At 39.7% G+C, this 23,677-nt stretch overlaps 1 protein-coding gene across 1 annotated transcript; it reads right to left on the reverse strand.

The window, feature by feature from the left end:
- Nucleotides 1–5,986: 5,986 nt before the first annotated feature.
- LOC117944381 (glial cell line-derived neurotrophic factor-like) lies at nucleotides 5,987–9,212 on the reverse strand. The gene is made up of 2 exons (XM_034871145.1): nucleotides 8,175–9,212; nucleotides 5,987–7,252 (listed from the first exon to the last, which is right to left on the reverse strand). Exons 1-2 carry the CDS (start codon nucleotides 8,407–8,409, stop codon nucleotides 6,696–6,698), a joined length of 792 nt encoding a protein of 263 aa, XP_034727036.1. The 5' UTR covers nucleotides 8,410–9,212; the 3' UTR covers nucleotides 5,987–6,695.
- Nucleotides 9,213–23,677: the final 14,465 nt, after the last annotated feature.

Here is a 23,677-nt window from a genome sequence, read left to right on the forward strand (position 1 = left end):
CTGGGTCACTTGGTTGAAGGTGTCTGATGACAAGACCCGAAACACCTTATGACCCCGGGTCCATCCCTGACCATGTGTCCATGTTGCACCGCAAGGTGTATCATGCGCCTAGCTGACATGTTGCATGCACTGCACGTATAATAGGTCAAAATTCTCATGCCAAAGAAACAATGGTGAAAACAATAAGAAATGTCTAAATCCCTGTAGATGTTACTAAAGTCAGGTTTACTTTGTCCTATGTTTGTTTTTAACTCTCATGTATTGGGTAAAACCAGTACGGACTTTCTTACAATTTGGTGAAATATAAAGAAAATTCTAAATTAATCCCATATACAAATAAGCGCTCACAGTCTACCCAGTGAGCAACTCTGTCACCCATTTAAGGTAGGCCGGTCTACTAAAACCCAAATTATTATTTTTTATATCCTCCTATGATTGAATTAAATTCTTTTCTTTTATATGCTGGCCCAAACACTTGACTGTTTTTTCCCCAGAGTAGCCATTTAAAACATTTCAATAACTACCTATTATGAGGCATAACTGCAGTTATAGAGGTTGAAAGACTCAGAAGCTCACACTAAGATCCTTTGCATACGACTGAGGTGTTTATGGATGAAGTGAGAGGTTCCTCCATTTAACACAAGGGAGTAGACACTGATACACGCACAGGAGTGTGTGTGGATTAGCACACACATTCCTGAGTTTAATCACAGGGGGTATGAGAGAACAAGAAGGATGGAGCGCTGGAGACATTAATGGATGAAGCTAAATGACATTCTGCCGTTTCCTCATGAGGGGAGAATAAATGGCGGGTTAGTGGTCTGGTTGGCCTCTTGGGGTCTTAGACACACAGACACACACACAAGCACGCACACACGCACACACACACACACTGTGTTTACAGGAGATTTAAGCTGTTCCACTCTGTACCTGAGCGCAGCAGAGATGCTTCTGAGCCATGTGTGTAAACAATGAGAGGAATGCACACTGATGTATTGACAATGCATATCATGTACATTTTGTAATATCTACACAGCTTTAACCCCAGAGAGAACAGCTGTAGTATGATATCTAACTCTCAAATTCATGTTTTTTCTAAAGTCAAATAACACGACTAATGGTTTAATTTTTTTGAACATATTATGGCTGTTAAAGCTGCATAAAGTTTGTATTTCATGTTTTTTTGAGTAAATTTTGAAGAAGTCAGAAGTCAAGAAAACTGTCTTGCCCATAAATTGTAAGGACATTTTGCGGAGTAGGCTATAACATTAGTGAGCTATAAACTGTGGGGGATTGCAACATATTGACCCAGGGGACCGTACATTGAACAGTTGACCTAGGGAAAAACATTGCTGAGAACATAAAATTGTTTATTGTGTCATATTAAGTGCATATTAGGCTGGGGAACAAAGGCCCTGGGAAGATATGTTACCAAGCAGTTTAGTTTAGATCAGCTAACAGTTTGGTTTGTAGCCCTACTACAGGCGTTTTCTTTTATCTTGCACACAGAATCACTTCTTGCAATTACTAGCAGACCTGATCTCCCACTTCTGCCTGAGAGAAAAACATGTTTCCATCACATTGTGGAGGGCAATAAAGGTTTTCTGAATAAAAGTGTGAATCTAAATAGATGAAAACCTATAGCGCTTGGCAGCCAGGCTAACAGTTCAAAGTTTAACTGAGAAACAAGACGCCTTAGACAAAACATTGCTAATAAATAGTAGAAGTAGAAATGTCACTAAGCTGTACATGCAATCCTATAGTCACAAGCAAGTAAATTATTTAACTCTCTGTGTTAAAAGAAGTACAGTTTTGAATAAGTTTTTCACAGACGTAAATCCTAGCTGGTCAAATATAACTTGTTGTGTGTCTTTGGTGGTGTCATTCAGGATCACACCCCTTTCAAGCAGGCCGTCACATCATCTCGGCAGTTTCCTCGTTGCTTGATGTGGTGTGCCATATTGGAGCTGACAGCGTCCTCCTCAGCAGCGCTACTGTCCAGTCTGCCTCTGAGCTGTTTCCTATCGCTGCACTCTAACAACACAGACAGACGTGGATGGAAAATCCCGTCATCCACCAGCCTATCAAAACCTTTGGCTTTGCCTTCTCGGTATGATGCTATCCATCCATTCAGAAAAGTGTTTACACATGTCTAGTCCCAAGAGACCGCAGAATAGAAAAGGATAAAAGTTGTTCTATTTTTACATCACTGTTAAGCTTGAGAGCACCAGTCACTGAGCAGGTTTACATTGCAACTTTTGGCTATTAAAAGACTTAAAATGGCAAATTTATGCAATAAAACTTATTTAAAGACTCTTTTCTGGTCCAATATGCAAACATAGAGAATTAAATTTTCTTGTATGAATACACACAAACAAACACACTGTACTTACACGTTTACTTACATACATGGACTTACATTATTTTCCTGGCGACTTACCCTAACTTACCTAACCTTAACCTTTACAACTGCACCAAAAATGATCATTTTCCCAACTCTGGACAGACCTTTGTGTCCTCAATTGGACAATTAACTGGTATTTGGTCTGTAATGGATCTCCCAAGGTAGCCTAAGTCAAGATCACACTAACACACACACACACACACACACACACACACACACACGCCATGATGTCCAACAGGTGTGAAGCTGAGACGGAGCGTTGTAATGCACATTCTCAGGTTGCACTTGAATATTTAAAGGAACACGCCACCATTTGTTGAAATAGGGCTCATCACGGTCTACCCTAGCTGTAGATAGGTAGGTAGGCCGAGGCATTGTTGTAGTAATAACGCATCTGTCAAAAGAGTGTCTAATTCAGACTTACCCAAGCTAACTGAAGTTCAAATGTCACGCACATTCAAAATATCAAACCCTTGATTCATACATATAAGCTGCAGAGATATCTTTTCTTTTAACCTCCTTTTGTTGGAGTTCACCACAATCACTGTCTCCTGCATCACCACAAAATATGAAATCCCTTGCAAAATTCAAAACATTTTCCAGAAGCTGACTTTAAAAAATAGAGCGTTTGGTGAAAAGTCACAAGACTCATAACTGGGTTTGTATTATGTTGTACGAAAAATTATGCACAACAATTTCTATGATATCCTACGAAATTATGACCGCCGGCTGATCACGTGGGTCCCATGACAGTTAAATGTAGCAGTCTTTACAGTTAAATTTAGATCCTGGTGCCTCTTTTGATCTTAAAAACAGAACCAGCATTGTGCTGTCTTCATATGTCTTCAATTGGCAGCTGTATTGTTTTGATATTGTGATGCCTCTCCTCCCTCCTTCTGTGCTTACAACTGATTTGTCATATAGCCTGAGTCACACTGACATATTCCAGAGCAGTGGCACAAAGAGCTTCTTGTGGTTTGACAGATCTCTCAGGAGGACCCGCTACATGTCTGATGATACAGTGACTGCACATCATCTGATCATATCATTCTGATCCTTACTCATGCCAGCTGGCTAAATGGCTCTGCTCACAATTTCTTCCTCCTGTAAACAAGCTGGTCACTGATTTGAAGTGAATTGTGACAATATGAGTTACATGTAAATCTTAAAAACCATAATGCTGAGACTCAAAGGAAACAAACTTTCTCCTGAAAGTCTGACAGCTTGACGTTTTTACCATCTCCAGATTGGTTTGGAAATTATGGGAGAAATGAGTTCATGTGCCCCATATAAACCTCACTTATAGTTTTTTGTTTTTTTTAAATGAGAAAACATAATTCGGTTTGTCGATTTTCAAGAGCAACCAGGATATTGCTTCTGAAAATAGGTTTTGCAGTTGATTTTTGTTTTGTCATTTTTAGCGCCGTGAGCACAACGTGCCATGACATTGTATTCACCTCCATTGACATTGATATCTCCTATTTTTAAATATTGCATGGTTAGACAGGTTAGAGTTTTGCAGTTCTGCCAGTATTTAGCACCTGTAGTGTAGAACAGCATCCCCGCAAACACTAACAGTTGTAAGTGTTGTATTACACTCCGGTGGAACATTATCCTTCATTACAAGCTCCTCTGACACCATGAACAAAAGAGCAGTAGACTCATCTGACTAATGACACTATCATCTGACTGTCAGTTAGCTCTAATGGTTTCCTCTGTTGTCCACAGCTAAGGCTGATAAACTAAGTACATTTCCACAGTGCACAATACCAGTTTGGCACTGTCATGGTTAACGCAGGAATATGTTTAATCAACCTCACAGTAGCCTTCAGACTAGAGTCTACGTTTAGCCAAGCCACACTGTGGGTGTAGTTTTTCAAACATTATTTTTTTTTTATTGGGTTTTGACTCTGATTATTCAGTTCAACTGGATCATCTGTGGCTTGGAAACTAAATTAATGAGTAGGAAAAGTAGAAGTAATGGCTGTGGAATGTGTTGACTCACTACATGCACTGCATTTCTAGATTTACCTTTTTATTTGATAATATTGATATCGTGAGTAGCCGGTTTTGTACCAAAGTTACTGGTTGCAGATTTTTACTGTCATAATGTTACCATGGTGATATGTTCAACATCCAACAGATTGACATTTCAAACAGTGGCGTAAACCTCTTCCTGATTTCAAGTTTCTCAGTATCAGCTGCGGAGCTGAACAGATCGGATCTTAACAGTGAAACCGCAGCTGTCAAATGGGATCAATCACCTGCTCAGAGCTCGACCGGTGCATCAGCTCTGGCTGCAAAATGTTTCAGAGAGAATCGCAGTGTTGTTTATAGAGATAATGAGTTGCATAAGGAAATAAGAGAGACTTGGCAAGCCCAGCTTTGCCCTGTAGTTGTTGAACCAGGCTGCACTGATTAACAGCTCTGGAGACAGTTAGAGGAAGGGCTGTGAAATGCGAGAGAGCAGGGCATGGATCCGATATCAACCACACACATTAGTTAAGCAAGACACATCGTCTCTTCTCATGTTCTCCAACTCCTGCATCACTGTCTTTTCATCGTCCTCCCTCTCTCTTCAAACATATATTAGCTCTTAACTCCAAGGCTTCTTTTTTCATGTTGTTTTCTTTATGTTGTAACACTGGTCTTATATCCATCTATCATTGTTTTTTTCCTTTCATTCTTAGGTACTGCAGGTACTATACCTTACTTTAGGCATAGATACTCCATTCTCTTCTGTGTTTAATGCCTGTTCCTGTCATTTGATAACATCAGATTCTATTAATCTTTTATTTCAAAGTTTAAATCCCTAATGGCCTATCGCTCTCTTGTTCCTATCCCTCTTTTACATGAAAGGTGACAGCAATACAATGATTAAGTTCTGTTACCTAACTCCTTTTTGATCAATGCCACGTATATTTAAAACCTGTATATACCCGAGTTTTTGTCCGAGTGTGGGCTGATCGTAGCTTGTTGTTGCTTGTTGTCTGCTAAACTCATCCACACAACAGTAAATCAGGTGTCTTAGTAATTACACACAGAATACACTACACTGTGGGGAATACGTTTATTATTAATAAAATGAGACAATTTCAAAGTGAGTACCGTATAAAAATAAAGCTGTAGTTATGTTTCTAAAGTGAGACAATCTTGTTTCACTAACAGCAATTCATGTGAGAGGACAAGTAATTAGCAGTGAATAAACAACTATTCTTCTAATCATGATAACAAAATGCTTTGATAGAGTTTTTCTCACATTACTTTCTTACATCGTTAGTTAAAAACAAAAACAGGAAACAATGCAGTCAAATGACACTAAAATTGTAGAACCTTGTAAACGCTTAGATACTGAGAATTTTCCAGGAGGGAAAGCTTGTAAGGTGTCCCGGAGAGTTTCTGACCACTAGTAATGCTATAGAGCAGTGTTTTTAAGAGAGGGCCCCATTATGTGTGTCTTGTATAATCATGTGGGCCCCGCCTCCAGTTTCACATAGTCCGCTGAGCAACAATTGGTGATGGTAACAAGTAAAGTAGCGATGCAACAGCAAAGACTGAAAACTAGTGAATGGGATGTAAAAGAATTATTTTTCAAAATCAGCTTTGCAAACGTTTTATGAAGAAGAAAATATGGTATACTAAACTCTTTTGTTAGACCTCAAGGATACACAAAATGTAAATTGGTGAGAAACACTGAATTCACACATAACTGTTTGTTTCCAAGACAACTCCAATGGGCACCGAAAATATTTTACAATGTAAACCACCCAGTCTTTTACTGCTTTTATTTGGAAATATACCACTAACCTCTTTTAGTTCAACCTTTTGGCACACACTGAGATATCCTACTACAATAAATAATGTATTCCTTTTATAAAAACAAAATAAATATATCAATAAGTTAATAAATTCAAGATTTCATAAATACATTTCATATGTATAACCTTTCCATGTAACATTTGTCTGTGCTGTATGCTAGACATGGAATAGAATCATCCGTTGTGTCAGATTTCAGTCCTTTAGGTTGAGTATCCATTGAAACATTTAAAATCACACTGAACGTATTAGTGATGTAAGGTGTGAACTGTAAAGGAAATTGCGGATAATTCTGATTGAGGAGGAGAAGAAGAGGATCTTTGCTTTAGGGTAAAAACTGTAGAGGCCACCTCCTTTACTTATTTTCTCCTTTACCAATGGACTCAAGTCCTAAGGCCACACATAACGCCTGAAATGTTGCTCACAAAGAGGTAAATCAGGAGAAACAACACAAAGCCTGTCACCAGCTCACACTCTACACACAACCACATTTCCTAGCAGAGTGCTTTCTCACAGTGTGGTACATGAGGTTGTCGTCCAGAAACGAGAGGTCATCATCAAATGCTATTGGCCGACAGCAAGCCGGAGGGGGCGTGTCTTTAGGAGGAAGCCTTCTACTGTGAGCGAGGTTGTTAAGGATTTTGTCGTAGTTGGTCTCAGACTTCCTGCAGGGTCCGGAGCAGTACCTGAATATCATTTCCTCGCTGGAGCGGTAGCCCAGACCGAGGTCTGTCACATTAAGGTGGATCTGTTTGAGGACACAGCCCTGTCCTCGTCGGTTAGCTCTTCCTTCCCTAACCTTCCTCCCCGTCTCCCCTCCTCTAGCGCTTCCTCTTACTCCTCCACTCTGTTGGCTCGCTCCCATCTTCCTCTCCCGTCTGTGTCGAGTCCTGCTGCTCAAGTCTACTCTGGAGGGGGAGGAGGTGGATGAGGACACGGTGGATGAGGAGGAGCGACGTATTCTACTGATGGTCACTTTGATGAAGTCCACCACATCTTCAAACTCACTTGGGAGGGGCTCCTCCATTGTGTCTAAAACACATTAAGAGAAATGGCACTTTTATAAGGGCGTATAAGCACATATTGTTTCACTTTAACTCATCGCTCTGGCTATTGAACCGATGGAGTGTGTCTTCACGCAACTACACTTTTAAATGTGGAAATGGTACACTTTTATATTGCAGGGGATTTCATTTGAACTGATACATCCAAGATATGCACCAGACTGTTGTGTGATTGAGTGGACTAGTTGAATTAAAGATACAGCAGCCACTATGTGGCCTCATAGCAAATACCACTAGTTCTAAAATAATCAACCAGTTAGTGGATTGACAAAAGAAGTTGTCAACAACTATTGTCATTCTTAATATTTACATAAAACAGTTGGTTACAGTTTCTCAGTTGTGTAGATTTGCTGCTTGTGTTTCTCCTTTGTTATTAGTAAATTAAGCATGAGGAGGCTGACTGTCGGTCAGACAAAACGAGTCATTTGAATATGTCACCTTGGGCTTTTAGAAATTGTGACATGTATTATTACATTTACACTACAAACCTAATCATTCAAAAAGAATCATTAGATTAATCAATAATAAAAATAATTGTTAGTTGACCACCTACTATCATTTAATTATTTCCAAAACTAATACATATTTCTAATGTGGGTGTTGTATGTAGAAAGTAATATAATCAAAATCCACTAACACCATTGCAAATGTTTCAATAACTCGAAAGTTGTTACTAAGGAAATAAGTTGTTTTGTAGGCCTATCAACTTCGGTCTAAGTATTGCATGTTAGGTCAAAGGGTTTTTCTATTAGACACAGATAACAAGGTCATTATTAGTTTTTTTGAAATAGAAAGAATTAAAAACTCAGAAAGCCTGCTGGGTTCAAATGATTTCTTATGCTGTTGTTGTGTGGCACTTTGGACACTCCATACAAAAACCCTGTTCTTACATGTTCCTCCTCCAGCCAGCGTCTCTTCCCAGTGCGCCGTATCCGCCTCAGCGCGGCTGATGCCCGGGGAAGTGACAGCCAGGCGGATCTGAACCGGCGGGAGCTCCAGGGGACTCTCGGCGGCGCGCCCTCTCCTCTTGGAGGACGTGGACTGCGGTCGCCTCCGGAGAAGCCGGCGGGCGTGCACGGCGCTCAGCAGTATCAAACAAATGGTCAGGCTATCCCATAACTTCATTGTCCACTTCAGTCCGACAGAAGGACATGGCGCGATAAAAAATCAACAGGTATCATCTGGCAAACGCGATTAACAGCATGTTGAAAACGTCAATTAGTTGGAAAGGGAAACGTGGTGCGCACTCTCCGGCGCGGGTTCCAGCCACTGGAAATTGTGAAGATCAATGTGTTGCTGCTTTACTCACATGCCAGCTGGCAAACGCAGTGCAGCGTGGCGCAACATCCAACAAGGCTCCAAACCAAAGGCAGAAGCTCAAAACGAAAAGCAAAGACTTCTCTCTGAAGTTGTTTGCAAATCCATCGACGCTTGGAAGAAGAAAAATACTCCCAGTTTACAGTCTACAGGTTTTTATTCCGTGCGCACGGTTCCTCTTGCACAATGCAGTGACTCCTGCACATCCCCACTCACCATCAATGCTGGCCGAGCCGTGAGGAGAAGGAGAGGTCTACAGGAGAGATGGGAAGTGCTCGTGACGTCTGATGGTCCATCCTCTAGGCCTACTTCTTCCTGTCTCCACCCATGCAGACTTCACAGAGGAATGGAGACTATATTCGTGATTGAACTTAAGGTCCAGAGTTGGTGAGGGTAGAGGAGTTCTGTTATGAAAGAGGCTCTCTCTGTGGACTCCGATGGCTGAGAGGGAGAGAGAAGTTTCACACTTTCCACTAACAATACTCTTGATTTCCCATCCTGCTTTTTGGGTTTGGTTGACTTTGGATGAGGAACGTGTTTCTAATCAGCCAATCAAAACAGACTGAGTGGATTGTGTTGCTACTTATAACCACAGTGAGCTTGACATCATGTTTTTTTGGCAGTTGATGAGCAGATTACATCAATGAAGCTTAGCTGATATTAATTACAGCACCTGGGTGTTTAACGTGGGGAATATTGCCTGTAGAAAACGTTATTTTGTTATTAGTTAATCTGAGATTCATAAAGTGTCATTTTGTCAGATTTCTTTGGCACGACTTTTAAAAAACGTGTCAATAACAACTCCAAAGAACCTGTTGAAGACATGATGAATGGTGTTGAAATCTGTGGAATTGGCTCATGCCATATATGGATCAGCTTGCTGCACATGTGTTTTGTGAGTGATCCTGTTAAACAAATTAAACTACTGCAAACTGGCTTTGGAAGAACTGGGTTGTAAACCTGCCACAGTGGGTGTCAATAAGAAACTCAGGGCTTTACTCTAAATAAAGCTGCAGATTCTCTTCTTCAGTGAAAGAATGGCAATGAGTAAATTCCATCTTCTTATTCATTGTGTCAAGTCACATTGCTATCTATCTCTGTCTTTATTATGATCTTTATTCAAGAACATAAGGCAGAGAGAGAGAGAGAGAGAGAGTATGTTTTTAATGATTGAAAACAGAACAAAGATAAGTGGAACTTTTGAAACACCCATCCTATGAGAGTAGATCTCTCTTTGAATCTCCTTTTGTAGACGTTTCTTCCCATGTCTGTTGGGTCGTTCTAGGGTTTGTGGGAGATGTTCCTCGTCTTCTTAGAAAGCTTGGGCTGGTCACCGTTACTGATCTAGGTCTGTAAGGTGCATCAAAACACATTCAGCTACACAAATAATCTTACGCAAAACACATAAAAATGATGTTGTTGCATGTTTGTTTGTCAGATGTTAAAGGTTTTAAGCTGGTTTACAGTTGTGTAGTATTAAAAGCTTTGTTTGATGTATGAATCAGAGGGCAAACACTGATGAGTTCTCATTTGCACCCTATAGTCTGGAAATATAAGTTCTCTAGTTAGGCTGGCTCAACTGATTTTGTCTGTTGGTGTATATATATAGGGATTTTTGACTGGAGTTACATGTTGGTCGTCCAAAGATAATTCAATTAAAAAACCCTAAATATTTCTTTACGCAACATTTTGCAGGTTTACTACGAGTCAAAGTGGCTTAAGGAAAGGAAGATTTTATTAAGTGCCACAGTGCCTTTCAAACCCACAACTTAAATTCCATTTTTTATGGCAAAGAAATGCATTCAGAATATTTAAAAACACAATCAAGGGAAAATATCTCAATTACAACAAAATATAATAGTCAAAATGATGAGTTGTCTCCTCGGGCCTTGTAGGTCTGCTTGGAAATCCATGCATGTCTGAATGCTTGTAATAGATCAGGAGACATTTTCAAATTGTTTTGTGTGGCATATACTTGTTTCTTAGTGTCAGCTAATGGTGCCCCATGCACTTATTCAAGTGGTAAAAAAAGAGTTTAAAGGCCAGATGAAAGGAAACAAATGAGAGTCAAAGTGAAACATTTTTGAGGGATTCTGCTTCCTTCCCACGCTCCATTTATGACTATAAACAAGGTCAAAAGTATCAAGGGCTCTTCTTTCAATAGTAGTTCGAATATGTTCATTTCTTTTTAGCCAGTGGCACAGTAAAACTAACTGAACTCAAACAGCTGTGATGTTTTGAGACTTTTTTTCAGGGTAAGCGGAACAAAGATTGTACTTATTTACAATACTGTTCAGTATACCACATGTTCAGTTATATAGAGATGACCAGGATGACTTCAGTTATCAAGTGCAAAGACACTTCAAATCCCTGCAGACATGTGTTCTTAAGAAGCAGCCACGTCCTTCATTTTCTCTCTTCTGCTGTACATTATTATTGTGGATAAAATGTATTTCTGTTCAGGTGCACACAAACTGTTTTCCAGCAAAATAGTTCTCCTGTTCGCTCTAAATTATGCTGTTTCCTCTAAGGTAGTTTAACTGTACAAGGTTGATGTGAAATACATACTGTATATCCGCATGTGTGTGTGCAGTATAGAATATAAACACACATGCACGTCCATGCACCCTTGAAGTGTAATGTTTCACGATGAATCATGTTAGTGCCATTGCATACTAGCCACATTGTATTGTAATCACTTGACTACCCAACATGCAAAAACCATGTGAGCACCTAAAGATGCTGTAACTGTAAAGTCATACAGAACAACAGTGGTCTTCCGCTTATGTTTTTAGAAGTTAGACTGTTAATCATTCAGAAGAGGCTTCCCTTTCCATTGACCTGCTCACTTAACTGTATGGAAATATCTCATCCTTAAGCAATTACATCATTGCAAGCAGGAAATACACCAAACAGATGTCCATTCCCCTTTTTGCAAGGCATGAGGTGTAATCAGGGGCCAGTCTGCAGTTGAATCTGTCATCCATTTTTGGGGCTCAGTTTGACTCACATGCAACACGGCTAATTGCACAGGTCATTTCACCGGTCATTATCGGCCAACATTAAACTGGCCTCCCTAAATGGCTTATAGGTGGGAGGGGTTTACAGCCTGAATGGATGTCTTATTTTAAACACTGCTACTGGTTTAGTAATTAGCAGAAAAAAAAAGTATTGTGACTCTTCACACTGACAGGAAAAGTGGGAAGATTGGTGAGAGTCCTGTTTTCTACATTTACACGTTTTAATCTCATACTTGTTTTTAGCTGAGCTAGAGGAATGACACTGTTGGTCGGTTATTTCAGACTGAAATATCTCAACAACCATAGGATGGATTGCTATGAAATTTAATACTGACATCTATTGTCCCCAGAGAATGAACCCTTATGACTTTTCATCTAGTGCCATTTTCAGGTTTTATTTTTCAATTCATCCAATACTAATATATGTGTTTGAAAAAGTAATGGCATTCCCATCAGCCTCTTCTTTTTGTGGTTAGAGCTAATCATAGACTGTAAAAATAGTGGAAAAGTGGACGTAGCAGCCGTGACGTCACCCATTGGTTTGTGGACAGCCATTTGGAAGTCTTTAATTTGGAAATTTGGCCATCATTGTCGACAATGTTGTTTTTTGAACCAGACGTGATGAATTTTGGACAAGGTTTGAGCTGGAGAGGAGGGCACTCGAGCTGTGCTAAGCTAAACGCTAAAGAGGAAAAGCTGCTAATTTTCAACCCTTCTGAAACGAGTCACCAGCAGAGATTAACTGGCGGGTAAGCGCAGACCTCCAGGTGCTGGCACCATTCATCTGCATGCACAGCAGCAGGCACATGCACACATAGACATGAGAAGGGGCTTGAGCACCTGCCCTTCTTCCTCCTATGAGAAAGTGCCCTTTTTTCTGTATGCATGTTTTTACATGCATACAGATTTTACTGTTGCTATTCACCCCCGGTGAATAGCAACAGTAAAATCTGTGTTTAAAAATGTCACCACAATCGCCACATTGATATGCAAATACAAGGTGAAATAACAGCCGTTAACTAATTAAAATGCGATAATTGGCATTCATTTGACAAGGCACTACAGGTGAATAAGATAAACACTATAATTAAACATGCCAGCCAGGGACGTTCAGAGACACTTGGAGGGGCCATTGCTCTAAAGTGGAAACAGTAACATGATGATGACATAGCATGATTCAAGAACCCAAACCACCACATCCCTGAGGCTCTCTCTTCTCAACAGAAAGCACACCAATGTAACAGACGTAGCATAGCTACATTAGCCCGCTGCTGCAATATTGGCTGTCATTAGCTTTGGTTGATAACATCATCAATTTTACATTAATATAAGGCAATGCTGCACGTCGTACGTGAAGCTGAAGCTGCACTTTATTTAAAGCTCAATTGGATTTTTTTGGTTACAATTCACAAAACACTTGTCATAACCTCAATTACTTTCAAAATTCACGTGAAAGCAGAAGGACTTGTCTTTCCCTCCATTTACTATGAGGTGCACCGTGTGTGAGAATATAAACAAAGTCACGTGACCGGGGGCAGAGGGCATGCTGAGGGCAAGACTGAAAGATGTAGTGATTTAATTTGATTTAACTTAAACCCCCAAAAATTTAAAAGAAAGAAAGTTTCCACCAGAAGAGCAGCTGAGCCAATCAGGGCAAACGGGCTGTTGCCCGGGCAACAATAGCCCGTGCCTGTGCACATCCCTGATATCAGCACAGAACTTCCTCAGTTGGTGAGATACTTGACTTAAAAGCAAGTTGTAAATATGTAGATTGATTTAGAATAAATCTACAGATGCAACCCTAAACTAATACCATCTAAATGTATATTTTGTAAGTTTGATTTTTTTAGAGTAAAGATGACATGGAAACAAAATTGACCAAAATCGCAAAATTGACCACAATATAAGAAAAGGGTCCTTTGTTAAACAGTAACCTAATCATTTTGATCAAAGGGTCCTCATTATTGGCAGTGTTTTTTCCTGTAAAATTATAAAAATTAATAAATTTAAATTAATTAAATCAATTTCAACAGCCTTTTTTAGTTTAATATAAAGTTTTTTTTTAGATTCTTCAAAAAGATTTTTAGAATTTTTATTTATTCCAATAACATTTAAATACTTACAAGGATTTGTTGCCATTTGCAAAATAAACAAAACTATTTCCCTCTCATTGGTGCAGTCAAGTATTCTAAATATATACTCGAAACTATAGCATAGAAAACATGCCCATTGTGGCAGAGTTTCCTTTAGTGTTTGTGATTGATCTAGTTAATACAAAAAAGTATGTGTTTGAACGGATTCTTTTGAGTATTTATTAAATCTATTAAACAATTGAATAAAGGAAATAAGATATATTGGTATATAGTCAGAGTTGTGTTAAAATATTAAGTGTTTTGTTTAAATTCAAAATAAATAATTTATTTATTAAAAATCAGGACCTGTCCCTGTACTGCAGTACACCAAAAATCACCAGGCTTGACGTAGCTAGCTATGGAGGTTATAAATCAAATGAGAAGTAGGGTCATTTCCCCATAGACTTCTATAGAAACTGTCAGCTTGGAGTCGCCCCCTGCTGGAAATTATATAGAAGGCAGGTTTAAGGCACCTCCGCATTAGCATCACTTTTCAGTCCTGGGAACTTTGTCTGTTATTTTTAACAATCTATGGGTCTAATTAGCTAATGTTAGCATATTAAACTAACTAACTAAAAAGAAAAAAGCTAAACATCAGCATGTAAGCTGGATAGCATTTAGCTCAAAACACTGCTGTGCCTAAGTCCAGCCTCACTGAGCCAGCTTGGCTGTAGACCAGTAGTCCTGTGTAATGTCATCCAGGGCGGGTAGATAATATCAGCCAGCTTGTTGATAACCACAACAACTGCAAGTGTTATGGCTCGGGGCTGGTTAAAAACAGTGATCCCCTTTAACCCTTCAAAGTCAACTGTAACTATGGTGGACTCTTTTGGATTCACTTAATTCAGGTTGGGCCATTTAGAATGATGTCTACAAAAAAAAAGAAAATAACCAAACATGGTTGCCCAGTTATTACCAAACCAACTGGTCTATACCCTTAATGTACTTTGTCATGTTACTTGTAGGACATACACATTTGTTTAAGGTGAGTTTAGATGGATGGGTAGATATATAGATAGATAGATAGAAAGATAGATAGATAGATGGATAGATATTTATTGATCCCCAAAAAATGGGGAATTATGGTGTTACACTAGCACACGTACATCAGTCAACACAACACAGAATATAAATATAAATGAAATACTAGGATAAAATATACATACATTCAATATAGATGATAATAATAAAAATAATAGGAGTAAAATATAAGAACAAATATTTGATTATATACAGGACGGGAAAACTAAATGTGGAACTGCTTAAATAATATGCTAAAATGAATGCTAAAATGTAAATAAACCAATTGTGCAGGTTGAGTTTATTGCAGTGTTAGTATAGTATAATATATAGTATAGTGCAGTGCAGTGCAGTATTGTGGTGTGTAATATATAGTATAGTGCAGTATTGTGGTGTGTTTGTAATAAGAAGTTGCCTTGCTGTTGATTTTGTTGAATACACATGGGTGGTGGATGGATCATTGTGGGGAACCACATTGTTGCTTACAGTGTAATCCACACCATGTGTATCCTGGTGCTGCTGGAGCCTCGGGGTGAGCGTGATCAGGCTCAGGGAGCTGTGAGAGTGGAGGCCATCTGCTAAGCTAAACCTCTGGGAGTTGGCTATGAAATGTTGAGATGGGGTCAAATAGGCCGTTTACTCCGTGTTTGTCTCCAGTTTTGTAATGAGAATGACATAATTGCCCGCTTGATGTGTGGAACTTAAATGTCGGATTTCAGGTGGAGAACTTTACATTCAGTGATTTCTAATGCAGATTAGAAACCAACTGCTCACACATGTGCATGTATAGGACTTTAATGCTGCCACTGCTTACCATTGCTATTATCACACGTTTACAGCAACAGCAACCAGAGAGTAATCCTTTCTTTTTTTCCTATTTTATCTTTTGTTTCAAATACAACTTAAAGAATGAATGAATGAATGAATGACATTTTTTCAAGTAAGAAAATGCTTACAGTTGAACCACCTGCGGTAACAGACTTTATTATTACCTTAAATTATGAAGGATATCTATGTAATGAAAAGACTGGACTTTTCTTCAGAGCTTCAAGTTAGCAGATTTCAGACCGTTTGGGATACATAAATTCGATACATTAGTGCTATTGAACCTGGCTATTTATTTTGTTGTTTTTTTCAGGATGTAATACAATTAACTAAAGAATTTTCCTACCACTACCATCTAAAGGAAACCAATGTATGCAATGATTGTGTGTGTGTGTGTGTGTGTGTGTGTGTGTGTTTGTGTGTGTGTGTGTGTGTGTCTGTGTGTGTGTGTGTGTGTATGTGTGTGTGTTTGTGTGTGTGTGTGTGCTGTAAACAAAATGTGTTTTCTCCAGCTTGTGCCCAGCATCTTCTTAACTGTTTTTTCTTTCCTTTCATATTGTTTGCTTGCTCTTACTAAAAATGTGTCTGTATGACTTATTTTGCTTAGAATTTGTTATTTCTTTGTCACAGTTTGTATACATTCGTAAACATATATCAAAGTAATGATTAGAAAGGTATGTGGTGTAATTTTATTTTAAATGAATACTATTTGTGTAAAAAAGAGCAAGAAACATGTCTTCAATATGTTAACATGTAAAATGGATTTTTCTAAGGTATTTGCGGGCTATGACAGTATAACAGAAATGTGTGCAAAATAACAAACTTACTGATGCAAATAACGACTAAAATCAATTTATCTTGATAGTCTCATTGATCTGTGCAGTGTGGTGAGAAAGAACAAATTAGTTCAGCTCAAATACAAGAAAAATGTCTCATGCCTTTGAATACAGGCTGTTGATTTCTCTCTCTGAAAGAAACAATTTTCTAAACCACTCATCTGGTTTATTTGCTTGTTTTTAATTGAATAAAGAGTAAGAAATAGTGCATTTACTTGGATGTGGCACGTAGTATGATAGCAACCTTGTGTTTCCTTCTTAGTTTTAGTAAGCTTGTTTTCAAGAAATAGAGATAGATGGAATGGTTGTGTACGTGAAAATATAGGCTTCACCAGTGCATGGGTTTCTCTTTTTGTTTCTCCTCAGGCTCTCCATCATGTGTTGTGTGTTTGTGTTTGTCCAGGAGATGGAACCAGTGAGTTTCCCTTTCATGCAGCAACACAGTGACCCTCATCTGGATGCTGCTCATGATCTCACCAAACTTTTGTGTGCTAGTCTTTGGTTACGATCAGCCTAGGTTGTCATATCATCGAGACCCCTGAAAGCTCTCCTCAGTTTGGTGCTCAGTACGTGGGTGTGTGCGCCCGATCAGAGTTTTTGAATGTTACATCCAAAGAAAACAATTCTGTCGCTGAAAATGTTTTATGATTCCATGAATACAAAACAAAGGCTACACAGGATCATTTAATATCTAACTTTGTCTGAAGGACTAGCATCTGAGTGAATATGTACTGTACACTATGAGAATGTGTCATTGTTGAATTTCTTTCAACTGTGTCACAAGCTCCAACTGCCAACCCTGGACCTGAAATATAAAAGAGGGCATTGTATCAGTGATGACCTTTGTTTCCTGTTACATATTTTAAATCCACAAATTGAATCCAATAATTAAAAATGAATAAAATGTTTTAGGGCATCTTCCTTTTGTCCACAAGTTTCTCTAAAACAATGATGATAAAACACTCGTATCTCAATCTGACCTCTGCAGAGGTGTACTGCTCTGGCTGTTTGTGTAACATTTTGTGATTTGTTGACAGCAGGTGAAAAAACTGGAAAAATCTGATCATATTTAGTCTCTGTGACTCAGAAAGTGTATGACTAATGCAAGTGTCACATAAGAATGTGGTGAAGAAAGGAAGCAAGCTGAATGGAAATTAAGGCATCTCTGCATTGTACAGTAAGACTAATATAATGTTGGATTTGTTCTCAAAGTCTATGAGTATGATTGTTGTTGTGATTTTTTTTGTTTGTTTTTGGTATTTGTGTTGCTGCATATCACAAATAAAAATAGCAACTTGGTATGTAACTCACTGCTGTGTCTGTGTGTGTGTGCGTGTGTGTGCGTGTGCATGTGCACATGCAAATTAGAGCTGTAGTGCCCTAACCTCACTCAGATTAAATCATTTCTTGTGAGTTTTAGATAGATATATTCACCTTTAATCAGTTCTAGCCTAATATTACCATTACACTTTTACAATGCTGTCATGCTGTCACATGGATCCATTATGAAAATGACTGTAATGAACATTGTATTTGCAGAAGTTTGTAAATTCCTCCTTGGAAATACTTTTGAGTAGCCGACAGTGTGAGTCAGGGCAAAAATGTTGGATCAGAATTAGATAAAAGGATTTTCATGTATGACTTATTCTGTCCAAATTGATGGCTTGCCTAATTACTTGATGTACTCGTTTTGTATGCAGGTAGAATATTTCTGGCTCAGAAAATTAAGTCTAAGTAAAGGACTCTAGATGGCAGAGTGAAAATGAAAATGGCTAAACAAATCAGCTGGTTATGAGGCACGCTTGAGCATGAGTAGTGAGTAGACGTGCCTTCGACAACTCCTGCAGAAATCTATCAATTGTATACATTTTGGACCTCGTAACCATTCAAACTCCATTAGAAACACACACTAAGTGACTTTACTACGTTATGAGGGGATGAATGCCTCCCAAACTGGCCAGACAACAAATTAGGGAAACCACAACACGGGGCGATTTGAACTCCTCGGCTAGTGCTAGCACAGAAACAGCATTAGCACAATGCTAACAACATGGTTGCGCTGGCAAATGCAGTTACTGCTGTGCAAGCCTCTATTAACTCGTTTCAGGAGGAGAACCGGGCGTCTATTGCCTCTCTACATTTGATCCGGAATATTTATGGCCAACAAATTACTAATGTAGTGGATGGGCTGAGTGAGTTTGACAAGAGGCTGAGCAGCGTGGAAGCTTACCAAACTTTGCTGGTTAAAGAGAACGATACTTTAAGGGAAAACTACACTAGAAGGCAGAATTTACGCATTGTGCAGATATCAGAAAATGTGCAGGGCCACAGACCGAAACTATTCATTTGATGTGCTTGGGAAGACAGTTTTGAGAAGCCGCATTCGGTGGATAGAGCCGACAGGAGTTTGACCCCAAAACCAGCAGGTGGTGTCAATAGGCCACGGGCATTCATTGTCAAGCTCCATTACTTTCAAACCAAAGAGTTGCCCGACAAGGGCCTGCTCTCCTTAAATCGATCAAGATTTCACATCTTTCCTGACTACTGGATGTCAACAAACAATGCACAGCATTCTCTGATGCCAAAAAGAAGCTCCACACCTCCACTACCCAGCCACTCTGCAGTTCACACACAGCGGTAAACTTTTGAAATTCACCGACCTTGCGTCGGCATTTGCCTACATCAATAACAATGTAATAGAAGATAACAGACGCCCCGCCTCACACGCAGCGGAGAATGGTGATTGAGGTAATATTAATGATCGGGTTAATGACGCCAATGATGTTACGCTAAGAACAGAAACTTTCTATTTTTATAGTATTATTTTGTTAGCATTGTTCATAGTAGCAGTGGACGTTTTGTATGTGAAGGTGTGTATGCCCATCACAGGTAACGCTATATATGTATGCCCTCCTAAATGCTTTTATCTTTTTGTTTTTTGTGATCACAACCGGTCTCCCTACAGTGACCTTCCACGTTCTATGGAAATCATGGTTTCAATAATGTGAAATGACTGTAATGGTAGAGTAGTAGCTACACTAATTAATAAAAAGATTCCTTTCATTGTATCAGACACCATCTTGGATCATCCAACTGCCTCAGTTCATACCAATGGTATTTGTTTGAGTATTTTCCTCTTCAATGACGGTTAAAACAAGGGGATCCAGTGAGTCCGTTGCTTTCGTTTTAGCTATAGAGCCACTTGCCATAGCTCTTAGATGCAATAATAGTATACTCGGTATCTCACGTAGTGGCTTAACTCACACTGTCTCGTTTTATGCAGATGACTTGTTACTATATGTCACCAACTCCATCACAACTACCCCTGAAATCCTTAAAATCTTGCAGGAATTTGGTAACATAGATGGGTATAACTAAATAAAAGCAAATACTTCCCCATTAGTAATCATGCCAGAGAATATCCCAATCTGCCATTTCAATTGTCCACGAAACCTTTACATATCTGAGTGTAAGAGTCACCAAATCCTACTACAGTCTATTTAAAAGTAACATCAGTCCTCTGTTGGAACATGAAAACAAGCTATTAAACAATGGTCTGTTTTGTTTCTTATTGGGAAAACAAATTCTGCAAAGATAAATATTGTACCAAAGGTTCTATATACTGTATCTATTTCAGGCACTGCCTGTTTATATACCACAATCTTTTTTCAAGGCATTTAATTAAATGATTTCCTCCTTTATACAACATTATAAATCAGCTCGCATAAGAAAAGATTTTCCGGAAAGACCAAAATGTGTAGGTGGGCGTTCACTTCCAAATATGTCTACGTAGGACTACCCACACTCACTCCCTGCTTTACTCTGTGCACCTCTACCATCACTAGTTAATAATATTACGGATAATATAATTGTAACTCAATCACTGCGCATCGTGAATCAGTTCAAAAGATGTCTGGGTATTCAGAGTATATCTATTCACTCACCAATATACATAATCATCTTTTTCAACTAATCATCCCTAATGGACAATGCCTTCAAAATTTGGTATGTCAAGGGCATTCGTAGTATTGAGGACTTTTATGTTAATGATACTTTTGCTAGCTTTGACCAACTATCCAGAAAATTCGATCTAATTAATAATCGTTTTTTGCGATACTTGCAAATTGGAGATTTTTCTCATAAAATGTTTGACAATTTTCCTACACTCACCTCTCCTTTCTGTTAGGATTTCCCTATTAAGGGTTAATAGGCTGAATAAGAGCAGAATACAATTTATTTATTCCCATATCATGGATAGCTGCAACCTCTCTATTTCACATGTTTGAGAACAGTGGGAAAATGACTTGGGGACGCAGCTGTCTGATGGGAATGGGATATGGCTCTTATTAGAGTCCACTCTTCTTCCATATGTTCCAGACATTCTCTAATACAATTTAAGTGTTACACATGTTGGACTTTTCAAAAGCTAAATTATCAAGAATATTTCCAAACGCAGACACATTATGCAATAGAAGTAAACAGGCGCCAGCTACTTCCCATCATGTGTTCTGGTCTTGTCCAAAGCTTGTTCCTTTCTGGTCATTCTTTTTCAAAGGCATCTCTTATGCTTATGCTTATAACATCACACCTTCCCCCTTGGTTGCTGTTTTTGGTTGGTTTTCTGACACAACAGGCTCTTTTACCCGTGTTCATTTGCAGTGGGTCATTGCCTTTTCCTAGTTATTAGCTAGACGCTTGATCCTCCATCACACCACCACTGGATTAGGGACATTATGCAGAAGGTTAAGCTGGAAAAAAAACAGACGTACCCTCAACAGTTCCATCAACAGATTCTACAAAACTTATGACCCTTTGATAACTTATGTGAACAAATTACCTGGTCTGGAACTGCAACTCTGAATGTTTACACCTGGCCTTGATCAGTCCAGTAATAAAGAATGTTAGGTGCACTTTTATTTTACCTACATTTTTTTAAAAATCTTTTGTCCGGTCTCTCAGGTTGATTTTGGGTTTGGTCTGTCTTTGTCCTTCTCTTGTTGGGGTTGTTTTTCTATGGTTATTTATAAAATAAAGAATATGATTGTTTTATGTGATAACATCAACAAGACCCTACTGCCAGGGAAGCTCAAGCTCTGGTGCCTACAATTTGGACTTCTCCCTCGGGTAATGTGGCCACTCACTATCTACGAGCTCCCAATAACAACTGTGGAAAAGATGGAACAAACCGTAACTTCATAGGTGAAAAAACGTCTCTGCGCCCCACGCTGTCTAACTAAACTCAGCCTTTTCAGCAAAGGAGTCCTTGAACTGCCTAACACGAGCCTCACCGAAGAGTACAAGTGCTCTAAAGTAAGACTCCAGACGACATTGAAAGACTCCAGGGACCTGAACATCAGCAATGCTGGTCCACCACTGTTAACTGGACGAAAAACGGACAACATCTGACGCGTTGCAGCATGCTACATCAGCCCTGAGACATTGTAGACATTGTAGACATTGTAGGGCACGTCCAGTTGGGAAGAGGAGGCCTTGGCCTTACAGCAAGGAGTCAACTTGGCGTAAAGCCTCAATATCAGAAAGGAGGAAAATGGTGGTTGAGGGTGTGCGCCGTCAGGAGGAGGCGCAAAGAAGCACAAGGGTAGTCTCTCTTGCCAAGCAGAGACAACTTTCATCCAAGAGGGACAGAAAAAGCCCAACCATCCCCATGCTAAACCAGAAGCTGGACAGCAAGCCATGGCCCTGGACTAGAATATGCTAGTCGATATTGGCCAGCAACTAATCTTTCTACCAGAGATAGCAGCTACCACCCTTAGGCCAGACTTGGTACTCTGGTCCCCTTCACTGAAGTCTGTTTACATCATAGAGCTCACAGTCCCATGGGACAATTCAACAGAAGAGGCCTACAAACGCAAGAAACTGTGCTACACAGAACTGGCAGCAGATGCTCAACAACGAGGATGGAACTCGAGAATCCATCTGGTTGAAGTGGGATGCGGAGGTTTCTTCCACCATCAAGCTGCTGAAAACCCTTGGCATCAACGGACAGGCTCTACAACAGACTGATCAGTCTCTGAAGCGGCCGAAAGAAACAGCCAGTGGATATGAATCAAGCGCAAGGACCCTTGTTGGGCTCAAAGAGCATCAACATGGCCCGCTCACTAATCCCCCCCACCCCATACCCCACTTGAGAACCCAGGTCACAACCTTCCAGGAGGAGGGGGAACAAGGTACAGTGGTGTGAAAAGTGTTTGCCCCCTTCCTCATTTCCTCTTCCTTTGCATGCTTGTCACACTTAAGTGTTTTGGAACATCAAACCTATTTAAACAATAGTCAAGGACAACACAAGTAAACACAAAATGCAATTTGTAAATGAAGGTGTTAATTATTAAAGGTGAAAATAAAAGCGTCCTGGAGGAATTTTGGCCCACTCATCTTTGCAGAATTGTCCTAATTCAGTTACATTAGAGGGTTTTCGAGCATGGACGGCCTTTTTAAGGTCATACCACAACATCTCAATAGGATTCAGGTCAGGACTTTGGCTAGGCCACTCCAAAGTCTTCATTTTGTTTTTCTTCAGCCATTCGGTGGTGGACTTGCTGGTGTGTTTAAGATCATTGTCCTGCTGCAGAACCCAAGTTCGTTTCAGCTTGAGTACACGGACAGATGGTCGGACATTCTCCTTCAGGATCTCTTGGTAGACAGCAGAATTCATAGTTCCTTTTATCACGGCAAGTCTTCCAGGTCCTGAAGCAGCAAAACAGCCCCAGACCGTCACACTACCACCACCATATTTTACTGTTGGTATAGTGTTCTTTTTATGAAATGCAGTGTTCCTTCTACGCCAGATATACTTGGACACACACCTTCCAAAGAGTTCCACTTTTGTCTCATCGGTCCACAGAATGTTGTCCCAAAAGTCTTGGGGATCATCAAGATGGGTTGTGGAGAAATTGAGATGAGCTTTGATGTTCTTTTTGCTCAGCATTGGTTTTCTCCTTGGAACTCCGCCATGCAGGCCATTTTTGCCCAGTCTTTTCCTGATGGTGGAGGCATGAACGCTGACCTTAACTGAGCCAGGTGAGGCCTGCAGTTCTTTGGACGTTGTTGTGGGGTCTTTTGTGACCTCTTGGATGAGTCGTTGCTGCGCTCTTGGGGTAATTTTGGGCGGCCGGCCAATCCTGGGAAGGTTCACCACTGTTCCACATCTTCGCCATTTGTGGATAATGGCTCTCACTGTGGTTCGCTGGATTCCCAAAGCTTTGGAAATGGCTTTATAACCCTT

Source organism: Etheostoma cragini, chromosome 5 (assembly GCF_013103735.1).
Source record: "Etheostoma cragini isolate CJK2018 chromosome 5, CSU_Ecrag_1.0, whole genome shotgun sequence".
In the NCBI taxonomy this organism is placed as follows: Eukaryota; Metazoa; Chordata; class Actinopteri; order Perciformes; family Percidae; genus Etheostoma; species Etheostoma cragini.